Genomic DNA, 17,173 nt, shown 5'->3' with positions numbered 1-17,173 from the left:
AAATTATCCTACTGATTGGTCTGTATTTTCCATGCTTCTACCCACTGGTTCTCATCTTTCTTACACTTATCAAGTGAAAAGAAAGACTGCTAGCAGCAAGTCTGACAAGTCATTTCCCTCAAAATAAATGGCAAGGCCAGACATTAACTACTATGGCAAGGACAGAACCGACAGGCCTGCATCAAAGTCTTTTGAGATGCGACAGTCTGCATCTCACATTGGAATATAGAGGGTGGTAAGAAGTAACATCAGAGGAAGTCTTGGCAACACAGGGAACACATAAGCAGGGACAGAGAGGATCTGAAATAAGCTGTGTGTCCCAAGTGGCTTCAGGATGTTCCCAAAGCTGTATTCAGAAGACCTGCAGACAAAATTAAGTTTCTTTAGCCTTAAAAGAGATGCTATCCTTGTACGTTATCACTGAAGCCAATGGCAGATGCAGATAAGTTGGGAAAGGTTTCCCAGGTGCTGATAACAGTCAGTGGTGGAACACTGTGCTACGGGATGTTAAAAAGCAGAAGCTATGCAATTTCCGTTCCCTTTATCCTTCTCATTTGGCACATGCAAACTAAAGTAGGTATCGACAGCCCCTCCTTCTGTGAGAGTTGTTCCTCCCTTGGTTGAAACTAAGTTATCACTGACTTTAGGGTACTGCCCCAGACACCCCTGCGCTTGAATCACCACAGGATTACTTGAGGAAGAGCACCCTAGCTAAGCTGCGCATGAACCTCCTGAAGCACCTACTTCTCAACTCACCTCTCCTAGACAAAGGCAGCATTATCAGGAAACTTCCCCCATATCTTAATGGTCCCTCAAGCTGCACCAAATCCTGATGGAAGGTGTTTAACGAGTGCCGACGGACAATGGCCAGAGCCTGCCTTAGTTGTGCAGTGAAGATGGGTCAAGCTTCTGAAATTCTCTGCATAATGCTAAATATTATGAATACAAGAAAATTAAAGTAGATATTCTGAAGATTTGAGAGGCTTTTGTAGACTAAGACACCACAAAATAACTTCTACCGGCATTCAAAAAGCGAAAGTCAAAAGATACCTCAATGGTTTTTGGCAACGCTTGTGTCTTTAGTGTTTAAGCAAAAAATACAGTAATACGTATTTCTCTAGTTTTTTCCAACCCTGAAAGATCAGACAAATAGTATGCTTGATATTGAACAGAATCAGAAGTGGAAGCATGCCATTTTGTCTTCATTAATACGTCTAGTACATTAGAGAAGATCTTGGCTCTCACATTTTCCTTTGATATTCAGGTATCCTAATAATCAGTATTCTCATCACTTACTATGCCTAGACTAGAAGTTCTTATACTCTACAAATGCAACTTGATCTTGGACTCAGTTTTCCCCTTTAGTTAGTTCTTCTCCATTAACCTCGTTGGTTCTGGTCAGAAGGCCATGGATATCTGTTGGTGGACAGACTCTAAAGAACTTGCTTTGGGATGACTCCATAAGCAGTCCCTCAATGCATTCTGGACAAGGCTTCTTACACCCATCGCCTTTACATGGTTCAAGTCTGACCTTACAATCACACTGTTGGGTCTTGTGTTCACATCTTTTATCAGAAGCCATGACCTCCAAGAAAGCTTGTCCTTCTGCTGCTTTCATGACCATTTTTTTAGGTTTCTGGGATATTTCTGGTGTTAGGGTTTAAGCATTTATAATGTCATGCAATGCAAAGTCCCAAACCATGAAAAACCATGTATGTGATTATGGAACCCTCTCACATTCCTTGAGACACTCATTTTGGAGACAAACAAGGAAAGTGCACAGAATATTCATTCTTTTATGACACAGCATTAACCATGGCATTTGATACACTAAAATAAAAAAATTTGAGAGTGACAACAATTTCACTCCTTCCCCACCTTTCAGTTTTCCCATCACAAAAAAACCTCTTGTTTCAAGAATTTGATGTACATTTACAGCAAGGAAGCTCTATCTTCCCACATCCTTCACCAGTGTGAAACAAAAAGGCAAGTGATTAAAAATTGAAGCTGCTAAATATAAAGAGATTAATTTTTCTTAAGACCCACGTCCTCTGCCTAGGATTTCCCCAAACACACCTTGCTGCCTTCTTTGCAGAGATAATGCCAGGCTAACACATCACTTAAATAGAAGTGAACTGGTAGAAAGCAGCAGGCAACACCTCACCCACTGAAACACAAAGCAAGTTACCTCTCGTTTGTTTCTCCTGGCAACTTTGAGAAATTCCATAAGGATCTGCAATTGGGCAGCATGGGACTCCTGTAACACAGTAAATAACCAAGTGTGACTCTTCCATATACATTTAGAGAAACAAGCATTCATTTTATACACAGAAATCTACACTTAGCACAAACAGCTTTCATTTAGAGATGAGGAAGAGAAAGTAGCTTATTACGGCAGTTTTAAGAATGGTTGTTTTACTTTGCCTCACATTTTAAGGTTTTGTTTGGCTCACAACAAGCCTTTACATGAAGGCAGAAATCATTGTAACAGCTCTTGTTTGTGTATTACTGAAGACTTACTGATAAGGTAAAATGCTTTTCATTTTTTTGGCTACTGCATCTGAAATTGGTTTTAGAATACAGGTTCCTCACAGACTCATCTTCTACCCTGGAAGATCATTAGCATCCACTTTGTGATTAACATACTAAAGCATGAAGTATTTATATAAAAAACATCTCCCCACAAAATTAACAGTTGTGTTTATGTAAAGAGATTACTGCTGGAGATTTCTCCACAGTGGAAAACAACAATAAAATCACTGATGTAACTGAAACATCCCTTTCCAATCTTTCCATAACAGGTCATTTACATCAGCCATAAGCTTAATATTTTCACCCGAATTGGCCAAAATCTTGACAGGGCAAGATAAGAGAAGCACAAGAGGAAAGAAAAATAAAACCTGTATTCCAGCATTAGTAGAACCCTAATCCTATCCCAGCATTACTTTCTTAACTTACTAAAATATTTATTATTAAAGGACTGTGAACATACACTCAAAAAGGATCAAGACATAGAAGCAAGCAGCATTAAAGGCAGATGGGACAGGAAAAGTAAAGAGATTAGGATGCAAGACTTTTCTACGAATATTTTCTTCCTGCCCCCCACCACTGTAATGATAATGAAAGTGAAGCAAGTAAAGCTAGAAAGGAAAAGTGTTTTTAATCATTAAGCATCAGGTGTGGTTTTGGTTTTGTTTTTTAAGGCTTAGTATCCTTAAAAGATATTCCTGCTCACAAGCACCCATACACTCAGTTCTGTGCCTTCTTTGTTTCAGATTTGTCACAAACACAAAAAGGCTTGAGAAAAAAACAATAAAAGGGGTTTTACTCTGAAGTTAGAAACTGTACTCCCACCATACCTTCACTGAAACAATAAAAACATTATGTACAAATCCCCATGCAATAAGGTAACATAACAGTTTTGCTAGTAGTCAGTAAATGTATTTTTGGGTTACTTTCCTTCCATCAGAACCACAAGTTGTGTAAATATTGATTCTGCAAGAGCGAATAAGATAAGCCATTCCCAATACAGCTTTTCCTCACCTGTTTCAAAGCACCACAGAAATTCAGCCTTCTACCCAAAGTTCACTAGGCCAAATGTTGTAATCCAGTTTAATTTAGAAGGTCTGGCTCTCATAACTGGAAAATGGTCACTTGAGACCAACAGCATGGAATGGCCAAATACATAAGAACTATCCCAAATCAACTACATTTCAGTCAATCATAGGAACAGCTTGCTTCATACTGTATAAATCTTCAAACAAACCTCATAAACAAGACATCTGAACTTTTCTTTCAAGCATTAAATGTTAAAAAAAGATCTTCAGGGGTGGCAGTCATTCAGATTCTTTCAGTTCCAGCAGAAACTAAAAGGTGTCATTTTTTTTTTTCCACACGCTCATTGAGTTTATTCCTTAACCTCTATTTTGGACTTCTTCATGCTTATTACCAAGAAAGATCTGATATTTACTTGTGCAAGAGTCATTTAACAAACATCTTCATGTGCATGTCTGTTCTGCTAGCCACCTTCTCTTATTCTTTTCCATTTTCCCTGCTTGTTTATACAAGCGTGCCAGCAGCAACACTGGAAGCATGTTAATAGCACCACAGTTGAAATGTCAGTTTGCTACAACAAAGGTCAGTGAGATAGCCAACTTTTCAACACCAAAATGCAAGGGAAAATTCTGAGCAATTAATTCGTCAATAGAATCTTACTTCAAGAAGATAAAAGCGTGAAAAGAAAAAACTGCTAACTAGACAGTGTTCATTTAAATAAGACAAGAGAAACTTCTTACTGCTTCCAACTGCTTCTTCTTTTGCACCAGCAGCTCCAGCATCAGGTTGACATTGGCCAAGTCAAGATTGTCTTGATCAGTCCCCAACAAATCTTGAATTATCTGCCACCTATGGCCATTCTAGAAAGAGAACAAGAAATGTTGGAGAGACAGCAAGTACAAGCCGTCCAGGGCTCTATCCAACAACAGATATTAAGAGCAACACTGCAGTATTTCCCTTTGTAAAAGTTACAAAACAATTTTCAGGAATCAGAACTCCCAGTTCTCCCACACGTACAGGATATAGCTCTTCTATCCTACTGTGTAGCTGCTTATCTTATTTGGAAGCTATTAGTGCTTTATGAGAGCATAGCTGTTGCTGCTAGGAAGAGATTATTTCACAGCCACAATTTTATCTGATTTGTGCCCTAGTTCTGAGAACATGTTTCTATGGGGAGAAAGAAAAACACGTGTTTATCCAAGCTTAGTTGGATTACATCTATCTGAAATACTTGTTAAGTGGCAATACCTTTTAATTTTTTAAAGCAAGTAATAGGTAAAGCCCTCATGCTAAATTCAAATGGAAGGTTATTTTTCCTATCCTCACCTCCCACACTACTCCTCTTAAGAATATTTTCATGGGAAATGTGAGAGAAGGGGACAGAGCTCATCAGGGTGATCATCTCATTCTACCCATTAGAGCTGAGAAGGACTCCTCAGAGAGCCAGCACACTACCATGTAGCCCATTCTTCCCTACAGGCTGTTTGCTTTTCTCCTTGTCAATAAAAAGTGAAAAAAAAGGTATCTTTTAGCACAGGAAAACCTGAATAATAGGTTAATGTTAATATAGCCTTACATCAAAAAGCCTCAGGAACCAATAGGAGCAGCTGACAGGTCTTTAGACTTTGTAAGAAACAAAGCTGGATTAAAAAAAATCCTGCCTTATAAAAGCTATAACACTAGATCAAGATATTTAAATTTGCATGAACTAGAAATGCCATCCAGTCTAAACCAGACATTTTCTCAGAAGTTGTTGCTTATTTGTATTGACTAGATTAATAAAAATAAAATATGTAACATCCATATAGAATACACAACGTTTTACAGAACTCTCAACAGAACCTGTGGAAACCACACAGGCAAAAACTCCATTTCTATCTGGAACAACTGGAAAAAAGTTGTTGACTGCAAGTCAACAAGATTTGAGACAAACTTCAACATACTAATGTACTAGTTGAATGTACTACTGCTAAACTACTCGGGAAGCTTCAAAGATGCCTTAACAAATCCATGACCAAGAAATGGTGCATTTGCTGCAACTTGTAAATGAGCAAGAGTAATACAAGAGGATAACAGGGACATTAAGGAGCTGGTACAACTGCAAGGTTTCTCTTTTTAGAGATGTTGGTATTTTTTATTTGCTGCCAAAAGATAGACACAACACTTTTGGGCATGAAATCATGGTAGATTTTCACTTACTAATAGATATCTCACATAGATGCATCTATGGGCATAGTTTCTAAAGGTGTGTTATGAGAAAGAATAGAATCAATTTCCAAGAGGTTACCATACACGCCTTCATGTCACTCCTGTGCATTTTAACCCAGATATGGTTCATCCATATTTTATACTTAATATGGTATATGCACATTTTATATTGAATATAAAAAACTTACTGTGAGTGAACCAATGAATCCTTATAGCATGCTCTTTTCTAAAGCATACAACTGCTGAAACCATTGGTTGCTGCAACACAGTCCCTAAACTAATAACACTTAATAAAGTGGGGTTTTTTTTAACTGACAAAACCAGGGGCTCCACGATTTCTAACCTTACTTTGCAACCTTATTCATGAATTATAGAAGCCAAGGAAGGAAGCAAGCTAGACATAGCAAGACAAATATGCAAGTTTCCTGGTTAATGTCATATTCTTTTTTATCTTAATGTACAAGAGCACCCACTGATGCACTGTTTTCATGAACTGTGAACGGAGATCATGCTCTGATTTTGGGACACAAAGCAAGTCTAGAAGATATCCAGGCAGTTTTATCTGGGATCAGAGCCAGAACACCAGTACTCTGAACACATCCTTCTCCCTCTTGTGGCTGCTATTAGCCTTCTACCAACTTCCCTGCAGAATACAGCTTCTTGCACGTGATCAGACAAGCCCGTGGCACTTCTAATCATCCATTACGCTCATTGTAGCTGTAATTTCCAACGCTGAATGAAAATTATTAGCTTTAAACAAGTGTGCTTCCATGGGTAGTTTCCCAGGTTATACTCAATGCATCATATTGCACTCAGCTATGCTAACACAGCTTGCCTCTACACATATAACGCTGGCAGGAAGAACGAGAGTTAACAAGGTCAAAGGGATCTAGTGCCACCGATATCGGTATTATTCCCCTCATAAACCTAGTTAAAGCACCCGCTCAAAAGTATAATTTCTTCTAAATTAAGCCACATAATGATACAATTGCTGTACAGAACCATTAAATAAATATAAAGTAAGAAAGTTGGAACATACGGTGCTACTCACTGAATGGTCCAGTTTGAGTCTTTTCTCCTCAGATCTTTGCTTCTGTTTAAGAATAAGTTCATTGACTAAAAAACATAAAGATGTCAGAGAAGAGATGGATTTAAAGTTCACAAAACAAGTATGAAAGATTCTACCTTAATATTTTTACTTTAATTATTAGTTCCACAGTAAGTTTATCAGTAGACATCTCCACTTTTTTCCTCACCAATTTACTCCTTGATTGTTTTTGTAAAGTATATAAAGATTATTAAAAAAGTTCATCAACAAATACAATGCCTATACATCCCCCAAGCTGCTTCAATTCCTTTTTCTAAGCACCCACGATTCTTTGATCAAGTTTTTCAACTCCAAGGCAGTACATCACAGAAGATAAAACATTAATGGATTTACTACAGGCCAAAAACAAGCACAGTTGAAGAGAACAACTTTTTCCTTTGATCACTATGTGCACTTTTAAAGATATATTTTTGCTGCAGTTTTATTTCGCACCGATTTAGTGAACAGTGCAAAGGGAGAAAGATAACCCCAACCCTTTGCAGACACATGTACAAGTTCTTCCCTGTCCAACACAGACCTCAAACCCCTGAATGCAGGTATACAGAAGCAGTGCTCTGTGGCCTAACATACTCCAAAGCCTGCCTCAGCACCACCTTTGGCACAACGTGCTTGGGTCTAAAGCAGGATGCCCATTTCTGAAGTATTCCTTGGTGACTGTGGCTTTTAATTTACTTACTATTAAATGGGTATCCCAAGCACATGAAAACACAATTTGATTTAATTTTGATATTTTACATTGGAGTGTGTTTCCTTTGATCTTTTCTCCCCATAAGAAATTTTTAAACTCTATTTCCAGTTAAGAACATTTCTCTCCTGTTTAAGCAGCTATCAATTAGGATTGCACATATGTATGTACGTGTATTAGTTTTTTCTGTATATGATTTACACACATACATACATCACAAGGATGTCACTGCAGTAGCCAAACTAGCACAATGTGTAATTCAGCCTCCCTCCCTTCAGTGTCTGTGCTTTGTAAACAGGGCATGTTCTTGATTATTAGACAGACAACAGCACAAGAAAACAAAAGTAAATAAAAAAGTTCAAATCTAGCCATCAGAAAAACATCTTCATTTTGCTTTTCTTAGTATGCAAACAGCAGCAAGTCAGTCTCACTACTATAACTCAGCATACAGAACTGCTGGAGGCAGTGGAGTATTAACGATTTATACTACTAACCACTTTTTTTTTTTTATAAAAACCACAGTTGACCAAAGGGCTGATATTTGGATTTTATTTTCAATATCCAGAAGCTGGTTATTCATAGGACAAATTTACAAGTGCCTGACTTCCTTAACTAAGATGTTTCTCATGCAAGCAAGCCTAGAGCTCACCTAAGAAGTTAGGATAAAGATGATCTATGTTGTCCACAACATAGTTGCATTTGGGACATCTGTTATTGTCCTCCAAGCTCTGGTGAATACATTTATAGCTGTTTAAAAACATTAAAAAAAAGAAACAAAACAAGTGAGCAAACATGAAGGAACAAAACATAAGCACAAGGTAAATAATATCAGCCTTAGATAATGTGTACTCTGTGTTGCCAGCTAACAGCTGCGTTGCCAAGATCCTACAGTGGAGTCAAGATGTTCCAGTATTAACACAGAGCATGCTACAGCAGAAAAACAGCAAAGTTTCTTGGCAAGGATTACAAAAGGTATTTAAGTACTTCACTCTTATTTCCCTGAGGATTGTGGCAACGTGGATACTTCAGCCATGCTTCCATCTCAAATTCATGCACTCCCCTTCCACAGGTAGAGCTAAAAAACCAGACTGCATTATTCAGAAGCAACTCTTCTAGATTAACCAAATATTTAGCAGGTGACAGTAAAAGCTATTACGCATTCTGAGTAATTGAGCACAGAGCAAACACCATCACCAACTCCTCACATTTCCCCCACCCCTGGCTGTTCTCATCAGAAGTGACTGGAGGTGTGCTCTGTTGAACTGTTAGCTATTTGAGGGACAGAGCAAACTACCAGATGCACTTCAGCATCAGGTTTAAGCATCTCACTAAGAACCCACAGCTTGATGTCAACTGCTGGTAGAGACATCATGTGACAACATTGCTCTGTTCTTTCTAAATATATCTGAATGCTTCTCATCTTGGACTCTTGAATAAAGTTACAGATCACAGGGATAAAGTGTTACCATAGAGGGTGCAAACCAGCTGTTATCTTACCTGTTGTAGGTCAAAATATTTCTGAAACTGAATCTGCTGCTTGAGAAAGTGCTTTATGCTACTAAAGTATTACTTCTTGTAAAAGGTAGGAAACTTATTTCTAGTTAAAAGACACCGTAAGAGTATGATGTACACAGAGCATTAAAACGTAATGGTTCAACATTTATTCCAATCCCTAGTTGAGAGCAGGAGCGGCAGATAGTTCCACACCTGCCCCTGGAGGGCTCTTGTATGTCTCCATGAAACACTTGCTCCTCATGACAGCCAGGGATAACACACTGAAAAATAAGTGGACCTTGGGCCAATTCAATACAACAGAAACAAGCCTGAGCATATCCTCTGTTAAAAAGTTTAAGAGAATTGCGATAGACAACGTGCAAGCCACTTCAAACTGTACACAGTCTTGCACAAAGGCAAGGAGCACCTCCTAACACCAACAATCACTCCTATTGACCTCTACAGATGCAGGACCAAGGAAGATAAATTGACAAACTGTTCTGACTGGGTACTGGATGCTACCAGCAGTTTATGACCACTGTACTCCTTTACAGAGGAAATATGGTGGCACAACATTTTTTGTTCTAAACACTAAGACAGTTTTTTTAATCTAACTGGTACTCCTCTTAAAATTTTATTTCAACCTTTCTTTAGTTCAGAGACAGAAGACAGAAAAGTAAGAAAAACTTGGGAGAAGAGGGATTCACAGCAACATCAGTCCACACACGCTGTAAGAGACAGATGTTGTGCAATACAAAAAAACCACCTTACCAGAAGCTGTGTCCACATTTTGTCATGTAGGCTTCTTCAATCATATCAAAACAGATGGGGCTGAAAACAAAACAAATACAAGCAAATCACAAATATGCCTTTTTATGTTAAAAAAGGAAGGAAAGTATTATTAATTCAGAGCAGCCACCTAACCACGCTGAGGTAGTATTTTCTATTTGTAAAATGAAAGAGGACACACAAGTGCAACAGCAACCAGGCAGTATAAAGATCAAAAGGGCAATCAACAGGTCTTCGAGCTCAGAATGATATTGCAGTTTGCTACAATCAGAAACTAGGTAAGTGTTCACTCTTTAAGCTTTCAACAGATGGAAACCACCCAAAGCCAGAGTATCTTCAACAAGCAAGGTTACAGAAGAACGTCCTAACTATCTGTACTAAGTCTCAAACGAAATGTAAAAAGTATTTTTTTACATGAACAGGCATAAGGTATTTATAAATGACACCAAAATTAGTTTATCCTTCCTTTCTTCAGCCAACAACTATCTCTAATTTAAAAAAAATACACAAAGAGGCAGAGGAGAACAGAAATAGTAATGATATCACAAGAACTAATAAGCAGGGGGAGAAGGTGCCAACGAGGGGGTGTGCCTGCAGAGCACTGCGGGGCAGCAGCAGGGCTGAGGCTGCTGAAGAGCACAATGAAGGTACAGCGCACCCAAATGAGGGAACCAGCAGTCAAGCACGGCATTACAAAGTCAAAGGAGAAGACAGGAAAGGGAGAATATGAGACTATTCATAAGGAAGACATAGGAATGCAAACGGAAACAAAGGCGTTGGGTTTTTTTCCCCAAGACTAGTTAGTGACCAAAGCGCATCCATCTCTCCGGGAGGGATCACCAAGAACCAAGCAGGGAGCTGAAGAGAAGGATGTGCAAGCAAGCAGTGCTCCACGGGAACCTGAGCAAGACAAGAGAGGCAGGAATTCAGTGAGATGGGTAGTGGAAGAAATCTGTCTCATCATCAAGTGGCTGTGACATGTTTGAAAGGAAAATGAAACACAAGTGAAAGCAGAGGAGAGCTGCATCTTACTTCCAGTGACTCCTACGGCTGCTATCCCTGATAGCTGGTAAGATATGCTGTCACATACACACTCATCTTCAGGTCTCAGACAGCTAACCAGGGAGATGCTGTGGACAACAGTGTCACAGTTCTGCACATAACACATATCAGCTGTGTCACTAGCTTCACCTTGCTTTCAAGGCCTTAAGAGATCCAAATGCTCTCTGCTCACTCCCACAAATCCACACCAATCTCAGTTCAGAGAGGTTTTCACCAGCATTTGTTTTCTTCAGAGACAGCCTCCTCCCACCTCCTGACAACAAGGCAGTTCCCACAGAACGAGCTGTTAATAAACTGCTAACAACTTTTGAAAAGTACCAATCTTTTTGAATTAAAGATCAAAAACCCAGATCAGACTGAAATAAGAAATGCTTGGCCAAGTAGGGGAAGGCAGCACCTCAATTTCTCCCCTTGTTAGTACTGCACAGAAGTCCTTCCCCCTTTCTGTCATCCATTTTAGAGGATACTAACATTTGTTACCCCATTAGGCATTTAAAAATAGGAAGGAGGGAACACCTCTTAAATACTTTTTTTAAGCCCACAGAAGGGAAGTTGCAGCCTCTGCCAGTGCAATCCCCCTCTGAATCATCAAACTGGAAAACATGGATGCCTTGAAAGGTTTGTCCAACCTCACATACAAACCAGGTTGTCTTAAATATTCCACCAAATTGTCTGTATAAACACAATGTCAAGGCAAACGAATCAAAACATAATGCTACTCTCTGAGACACCTCAAAAGAAGCCTCAAAAATAACACTCACCTGCCTCTTCCACCCTGACAGACCCTTTTCTGCACATCATCTGTGTTGAGTAGCACCAACTTCTGGAGTGCAAGTCACTGTTTCCGAGTTAGAAACTATTTAGTTTCAAGGCACTGTTTAGTCAGAATAAATTATGACCAAACTTAGCCTACAAGGGTGGATTAATAAGAGGAGAATTAAGCATCTTTGTATTCTATTAGCTGGCCTTTAAAACAGAAAGTCAAAGACTTATATGAGTGTCTGGGGCTGTTTTCTCCCCACTGGTGATGAACAGCTTAAGTTCTTTGCCTTCTCCTAGCCATGCTGCATAACACAGACCCACTCTCACTAAAAACTGCTATTTCCCACAGGACCAAATGTGTTCCTTCCAGCCTGCTCCTAATGCCCTGCCTCCAAGAAATGCAGCAATCAACAAGGCTGTAATGCTCCTCCATCTGCAACAGGACATCACAAATTAGAGCTAAAATAGGAAGATTACCTCCTAACATGACAGTTACCCAAGACCACTGTTCCCAAACATATTCTTCATACTACCAGTTTGATTGGAGAACTGACAGAGCCAAAATAGTTGAGAAAAAGCAATCAGAACCAGCAAACATAGCCATTCAGTGCCAGGGTCATCGTTAACAGAGCCTGAAGTTTCCATTAAGAACTGTTTCCCCTGAAATGCTCACTGATTTACAAGTGGAAGCAAGATTGATGTCTTTTAATGCTTACTGAAGCCAAGCTGGCTGTAACACATGAAAGTTGCTATGCACCAGTTGTTTTAAGTTAATCTAACACAGAGGGAAGGTTAAGAAAGTAGTGGAGTGGTGGGGGCTTGAGACACACTACAGCTTGTAGCGTACACCGAAACTGAGCAGCACAGGTATGGTGAAATCAAGGCTTTCTGCATGAGATAGCTCTTATTCTCTATTTGTCTTAAGTAGCAGAGCCAGGTAAAAAGGATGCAGATTACTTCAGCAAGCCAAAAATGTCACTGATCTTTACCAGATTCTGATGCTTTATTTACTAAGCAGTTTTTTATCCAGCACTGCAAAGGCTTACCATTCTTTCGCTATGGGGTAGACCTCAAACATTCTTTAAAATCTTTTTAACCAAGTTCATGCCTGTAAGTTTTGCCAGCTGTTTTCAAGGCACCTCTCAAGAGTGCTACTGCCACCCTGCTGCTACACAAACACCTGGCTGAAGTAGTCACTATAAAATTTAAACACATTTCAAATTTTCTGCTGCTCTGCAGCAAACAAGACCCATTACAGTTTCTCCCTCCTATTCTGCTCCTCTTTGGTCTAAGCAGAGAGTAGGACTTGCTGCTGGCTCTGTCCTTCACGTGGAAGGTGTCCAGGTTAAAGATCACCACCATTACTCTTTACCCAATATGAAGCTCCAATATAACAATAGATTATAAAACCATCATTGTGCATGGTACGTAAACAGCTCACTGTGTTTTTTAGTTTGTGACCTCCAGGGTCAATTTGCAGTTTTCCTTACTAAAGGGGTTTGCCAGATCACAAACAAGTGAACAACTACACTCAGCCCGGGCCTGGCATTAACAGATAACCACCCGAGGAAAGAACTGCTTTTAAAAACCCATGAACCTGCAAGTGCACCTTTAAACGTGGCACACAACCCTTCCCACACCCGAGTTTGCTGGATGTACCTCTCCAGGTCAGTATGCAACATCGCCTCTTCCATATGTATATTTATGGCAGAGCTCAGAAACAAGTACTGTATGAAGCAGCCACTGAAGAGACAGTCTACAGTGAGATCCCCTCCACCCAGGGACAAAAGCAAATAGTAACTCGTTTTAAAAAGGTTTAGTCAACCACTGATTGGGAGGGCTAATGTAAGGCCCGGGAAAACTGTAAGCAATTACATTGCTGGACAGGAGAAAATCTACCTATTAGAGGATTGCCTTTGAGATGGTCTCCAGGCAAGTGGAAAGATGCCCGGCTGCAGGAACAGCACAAACTATCTTGAAATTCTACATCCTGCACTAAGAGAAACAAAGTTTCCCCTTTTATAATAAAAGTTGTTCAGTAAGTCAGAACTATTTGCTTTCCTGACTAGAGTTACACATTTCCAGGCAGAAGCTGATACATACCACAAACAATACACACTTGCAACCTCCTGAGAATACACTTGGTAAACATTTCACAACCTAAACTAGCAACGTATGCCAACATTTATGTTAAAACCTAGGCCTCACATCGCTGAGGCAGCACTTTCAGAAGACAGGCAGGGAGGCTGCACACATTAACACTATTTACAGAACTTCCACTTGCACCTTGATGTTCAAAACTCACCCAAACTTCTTTATTCTCTCACCTTCAGTCTGGTACAGGCAGAATCCACCCCTGAATTCACAGCTGTAACTAACAGCAATTCACAGCCCATGTTCAGAAAAATTACCAATTGTTCCCTACAGCTGGCAGCATCTTGAAAGCATCCTTACGAAAAAAACTGGTATATGGAAAACCTCTGCTTCTCACACTGAGATGTCCAAAACTTCTTTAAATCAATTATTTAAACCTACACACACACCCCCCTGTCATCTTGGATATTGCTCAGAATCCCAGAGTTGCCCAGTTAAGTTTATTTCTGTACTGCATAACTGTATTGCTAACTCAAAAGAGAGGAATACTATAATTTGAAGCTAGCGTTAATAAGTAAGAACAAGTCTTACAGCCCACAGAAATATACAGCAGTGAAGAACCCAGGTAAGTTAACTGTAATCATTGTCTCCTCTTAAAGCTTCTGACCTGTGCTTCCATATCCCCAATGTGGCTCTTGTAAATACCAAGAGGAGAGGGACAAGAAAAGACATTTTGACCTGATTACTACTCAGTTGATCTTCCCCTCTCACTTGTTTAGCCAGCAGCACTCCTCAATGAGGAGAAAGAAGCTAATTACACGTTCTCCTTGAAGAATACACAGTACTTACCTGCAGGAAAAAAAGCCAAAACAAAAAACCAAAAAAACCAAACAAACAAGAAAAAACTAGAAACATAAAACAAGAAACTCACATTTTTGAACCGTCTTAAAAATACTTTAACTGGCCTACAAACTTGTTATGGGTGTAATTTCCCTTCAAACACCCTCGTTTCTACAACAGACAACAAAATGGGCAATGACAACTGACTAGAAATGGATGGGGAATGATGGTTGCAGACCACTACTGCTAGAGCATAACTCTAGAGGGAACAGAGGGGCATGGGCCTCTGCAATCACATTATCCCCCACGACCAGAAAACCCATGAGCAACAGCAGCACAGCCATCTCCCACACCAAGTGCCCTTAAAACCACCTAACACGGCCTAGAGCTTTCAGCCAGAGCAGGACTACAGCTGATTACAGATGTCCTCTCATCCCAATTCTGGTACTGACCGAACCATTACTTACAGTGATAAGCAGTAATTTTTGATTATTATTTATTATTAGTAAGAAGTACTGTTTTTTCTGCCCCCAACTTCTTAGCAGCTTCAGATTCGCACTTCAGCAGCAAGGATATTTCCTATCTACTCTGTTAGGCAGTTTACAAAGCTGTAAAATCAAGTCTACAGGTTTTTGAGACAATGGCTGTCCTGTGGAGATGCCAAACAGCCAACTGTCACCTGCAAGTCAGAGCTGTCAGACAAAGTCATCTTGGAAGCTGTGGCCCATTTCTCTTCCTCTTTTTTTTTTCTTCTTTCAGATACATGACTTTCCCACAACTCAAGCTTCTTTCCAGTATCTCTTCACTTGTTTGACTCTCTCAGATGCGAACACTTACCACTTACTTTCTGTTCTCACATTTTAGTACAGCCAACCAGCTATAAAAATCAAACCTACTCCTTATGTCAGGAGGTTTGAAACCCATTAGCAATGGGCTCTCTTTAAAACTGCAAATTACCAACAGTTCCCAAACCACACATTGCAGAGGGCCTTCATCTACCACTTCTGCTGAGATATGAGCTGCAGCTTTGGCCAGACATTAGAAGGACAGCATCTGAATGGCTTCAAGAAAAATCTTTATCCCATCATCGCTGAAGTTTCCCACTCATCTGGTTTTAGGTGCCAGACTGACACAAACCTTATCGCTGTTTCAAACTAGCCAACCTTTCCCAGCGAGGGATACAAGCCCATGCCAGCTTTCTTGGATCTGTCAACCACCATGAGACTCCTTGGATCTCCATCGGCAGGAGCACAAACTCCTCCGCTAGCTCCTCTTCCCGAGGTCAGAGCAGGACATCGCGAGGGCTCCAGAGGAGTCGCCTCACCCTCAGGAGGCCAGAGCCCCTCCGGCCCCTGCTGAGGCTACACTGCCCAGGAAAACAGGACATTCGCTTGCGATGTCAACACGTTATGAGGAAACACCTCGGGTTGCGGGTCCTTTCCGATAAGTTGGGCTGCTCCGGAGCGTACCCAAGGAGGAACTTGCTGGGAATAACCTCATTTTGCTTAAGAGCACAGAAGGTGAAAGCAACGCTGCTACGCAGGGCCAAAAAGCAAACAGATAGCCACAACGCGGGGGGAGGGGGGGGGAACCCAAAGCCTAACCCCTCGAGGGCAATTAGCTGTACCAACGCCTCTTCCCCTCAGAGAGCCCCGGAGGGGCCGCTGCCGGCTGCTCCGTCCTCCCGCCGGTATTTCACACCCCCCGGGCTTCCCGCCGGCATGGCGGCGCCCCGGCTTCCCTCAGAGGAGCAGCGGGTGCCGCTATCGCGATATATCGCGCTCACCAGACAAAATCGTTGCTCTTGTCCTCGTAGGAGTTGATGAGCCCGTTGCAGAGCGGGGTGAGCAGCGGCCTCTTCCTGCTGCCGCCGCCGCCCGCGCCGCTACCGCCGCCTCCCGCCGAGGAGCCGCCGCCGCCGCCGGGCCGCGCCGCCGCCGCCAGCCGGGCCAGCCCCGCGCCCGAGCCCGACACGGCGGCCGCCACCAGCACAGGCCGCGCCGCCGCGCCGCCCGAGGAGGACGAGCCCGGCGCCATGGCCGCCGAAGAGGAGGAGGAGGAGGAGGAGGAGGAAGAGGAGGAGGCCGGGGTGGCGGCGGGCGGCGCGGCGGGGTGCGGCGGCGGGCGGCTGCCCGACATGCCGAGGCCGGGCCGGGGCGGGCGGAGCGGGGCCGACAGCGGAGCGGCCTCAGCGCATCCCCGCGCGCACAGCGCCGCGGGAACAATAAAGTTCGTTCAAAGAAAAAAAAAAAAAAAAGAAAAAAAAAAAAAGAAAACCAAAACACGCCCGCCCGCGCGTCCCCGGCCCGGCGCTTGTTCAAGCTTTATTGACAGGCGGACAGCCCGCCGCGCATGCGCGGCCCGGGGCGGGGCCGGGCTCCCGGCGGGGCGGGGCGGGGGGCCCGGCCCGGCCTCCGCTGCCCCCGGGCGCTCCCCTGCGCGCCCCGGGAAAGGCCACACGGGGCATCCCTAGCTGTTGCTGCGAGACAGGAGGCGTCCCGCCTGCCACCACATCTCCGTCCGAGGGCGGCAACGCTGGGGAGGGGGGTCAGAGACCGCCGCTGGCCGCCCCGACC

At 42.1% G+C, this 17,173-nt stretch overlaps 1 protein-coding gene across 2 annotated transcripts in view; it reads right to left on the bottom strand.

Annotated features, from left to right (window-relative positions):
* The window catches only part of COP1 (COP1 E3 ubiquitin ligase), a 129,745-nt gene extending 112,865 nt beyond the window's left edge, over window positions 1-16,880 (bottom strand). Inside the window, exons 1-6 of one of the 2 annotated variants that reach the window (XM_074833032.1) lie at window positions 16,384-16,880; window positions 9,822-9,881; window positions 8,206-8,303; window positions 6,803-6,879; window positions 4,296-4,415; window positions 2,189-2,257 (exon numbers count right to left, since the gene is read on the bottom strand). In XM_074833032.1, the coding sequence (XP_074689133.1) occupies window positions 2,189-2,257; window positions 4,296-4,415; window positions 6,803-6,879; window positions 8,206-8,303; window positions 9,822-9,881; window positions 16,384-16,736 (777 nt within the window). In that variant the 5' untranslated portion in view covers window positions 16,737-16,880. The remainder of the gene's footprint in view (window positions 1-2,188; window positions 2,258-4,295; window positions 4,416-6,802; window positions 6,880-8,205; window positions 8,304-9,821; window positions 9,882-16,383) is intronic. The other variant, XM_074833033.1, reaches the window with a different exon arrangement.
* Between the last annotated feature and the right edge of the window lie 293 nt (window positions 16,881-17,173).

Source organism: Strix aluco, chromosome 8 (genome assembly GCF_031877795.1).
Source record: "Strix aluco isolate bStrAlu1 chromosome 8, bStrAlu1.hap1, whole genome shotgun sequence".
Lineage (NCBI taxonomy): Eukaryota > Metazoa > Chordata > Aves > Strigiformes > Strigidae > Strix > Strix aluco.
The sequence above is the reverse complement of the archived record's forward strand: the minus strand, read 5'-3'. Positions and strand labels throughout refer to the sequence as shown.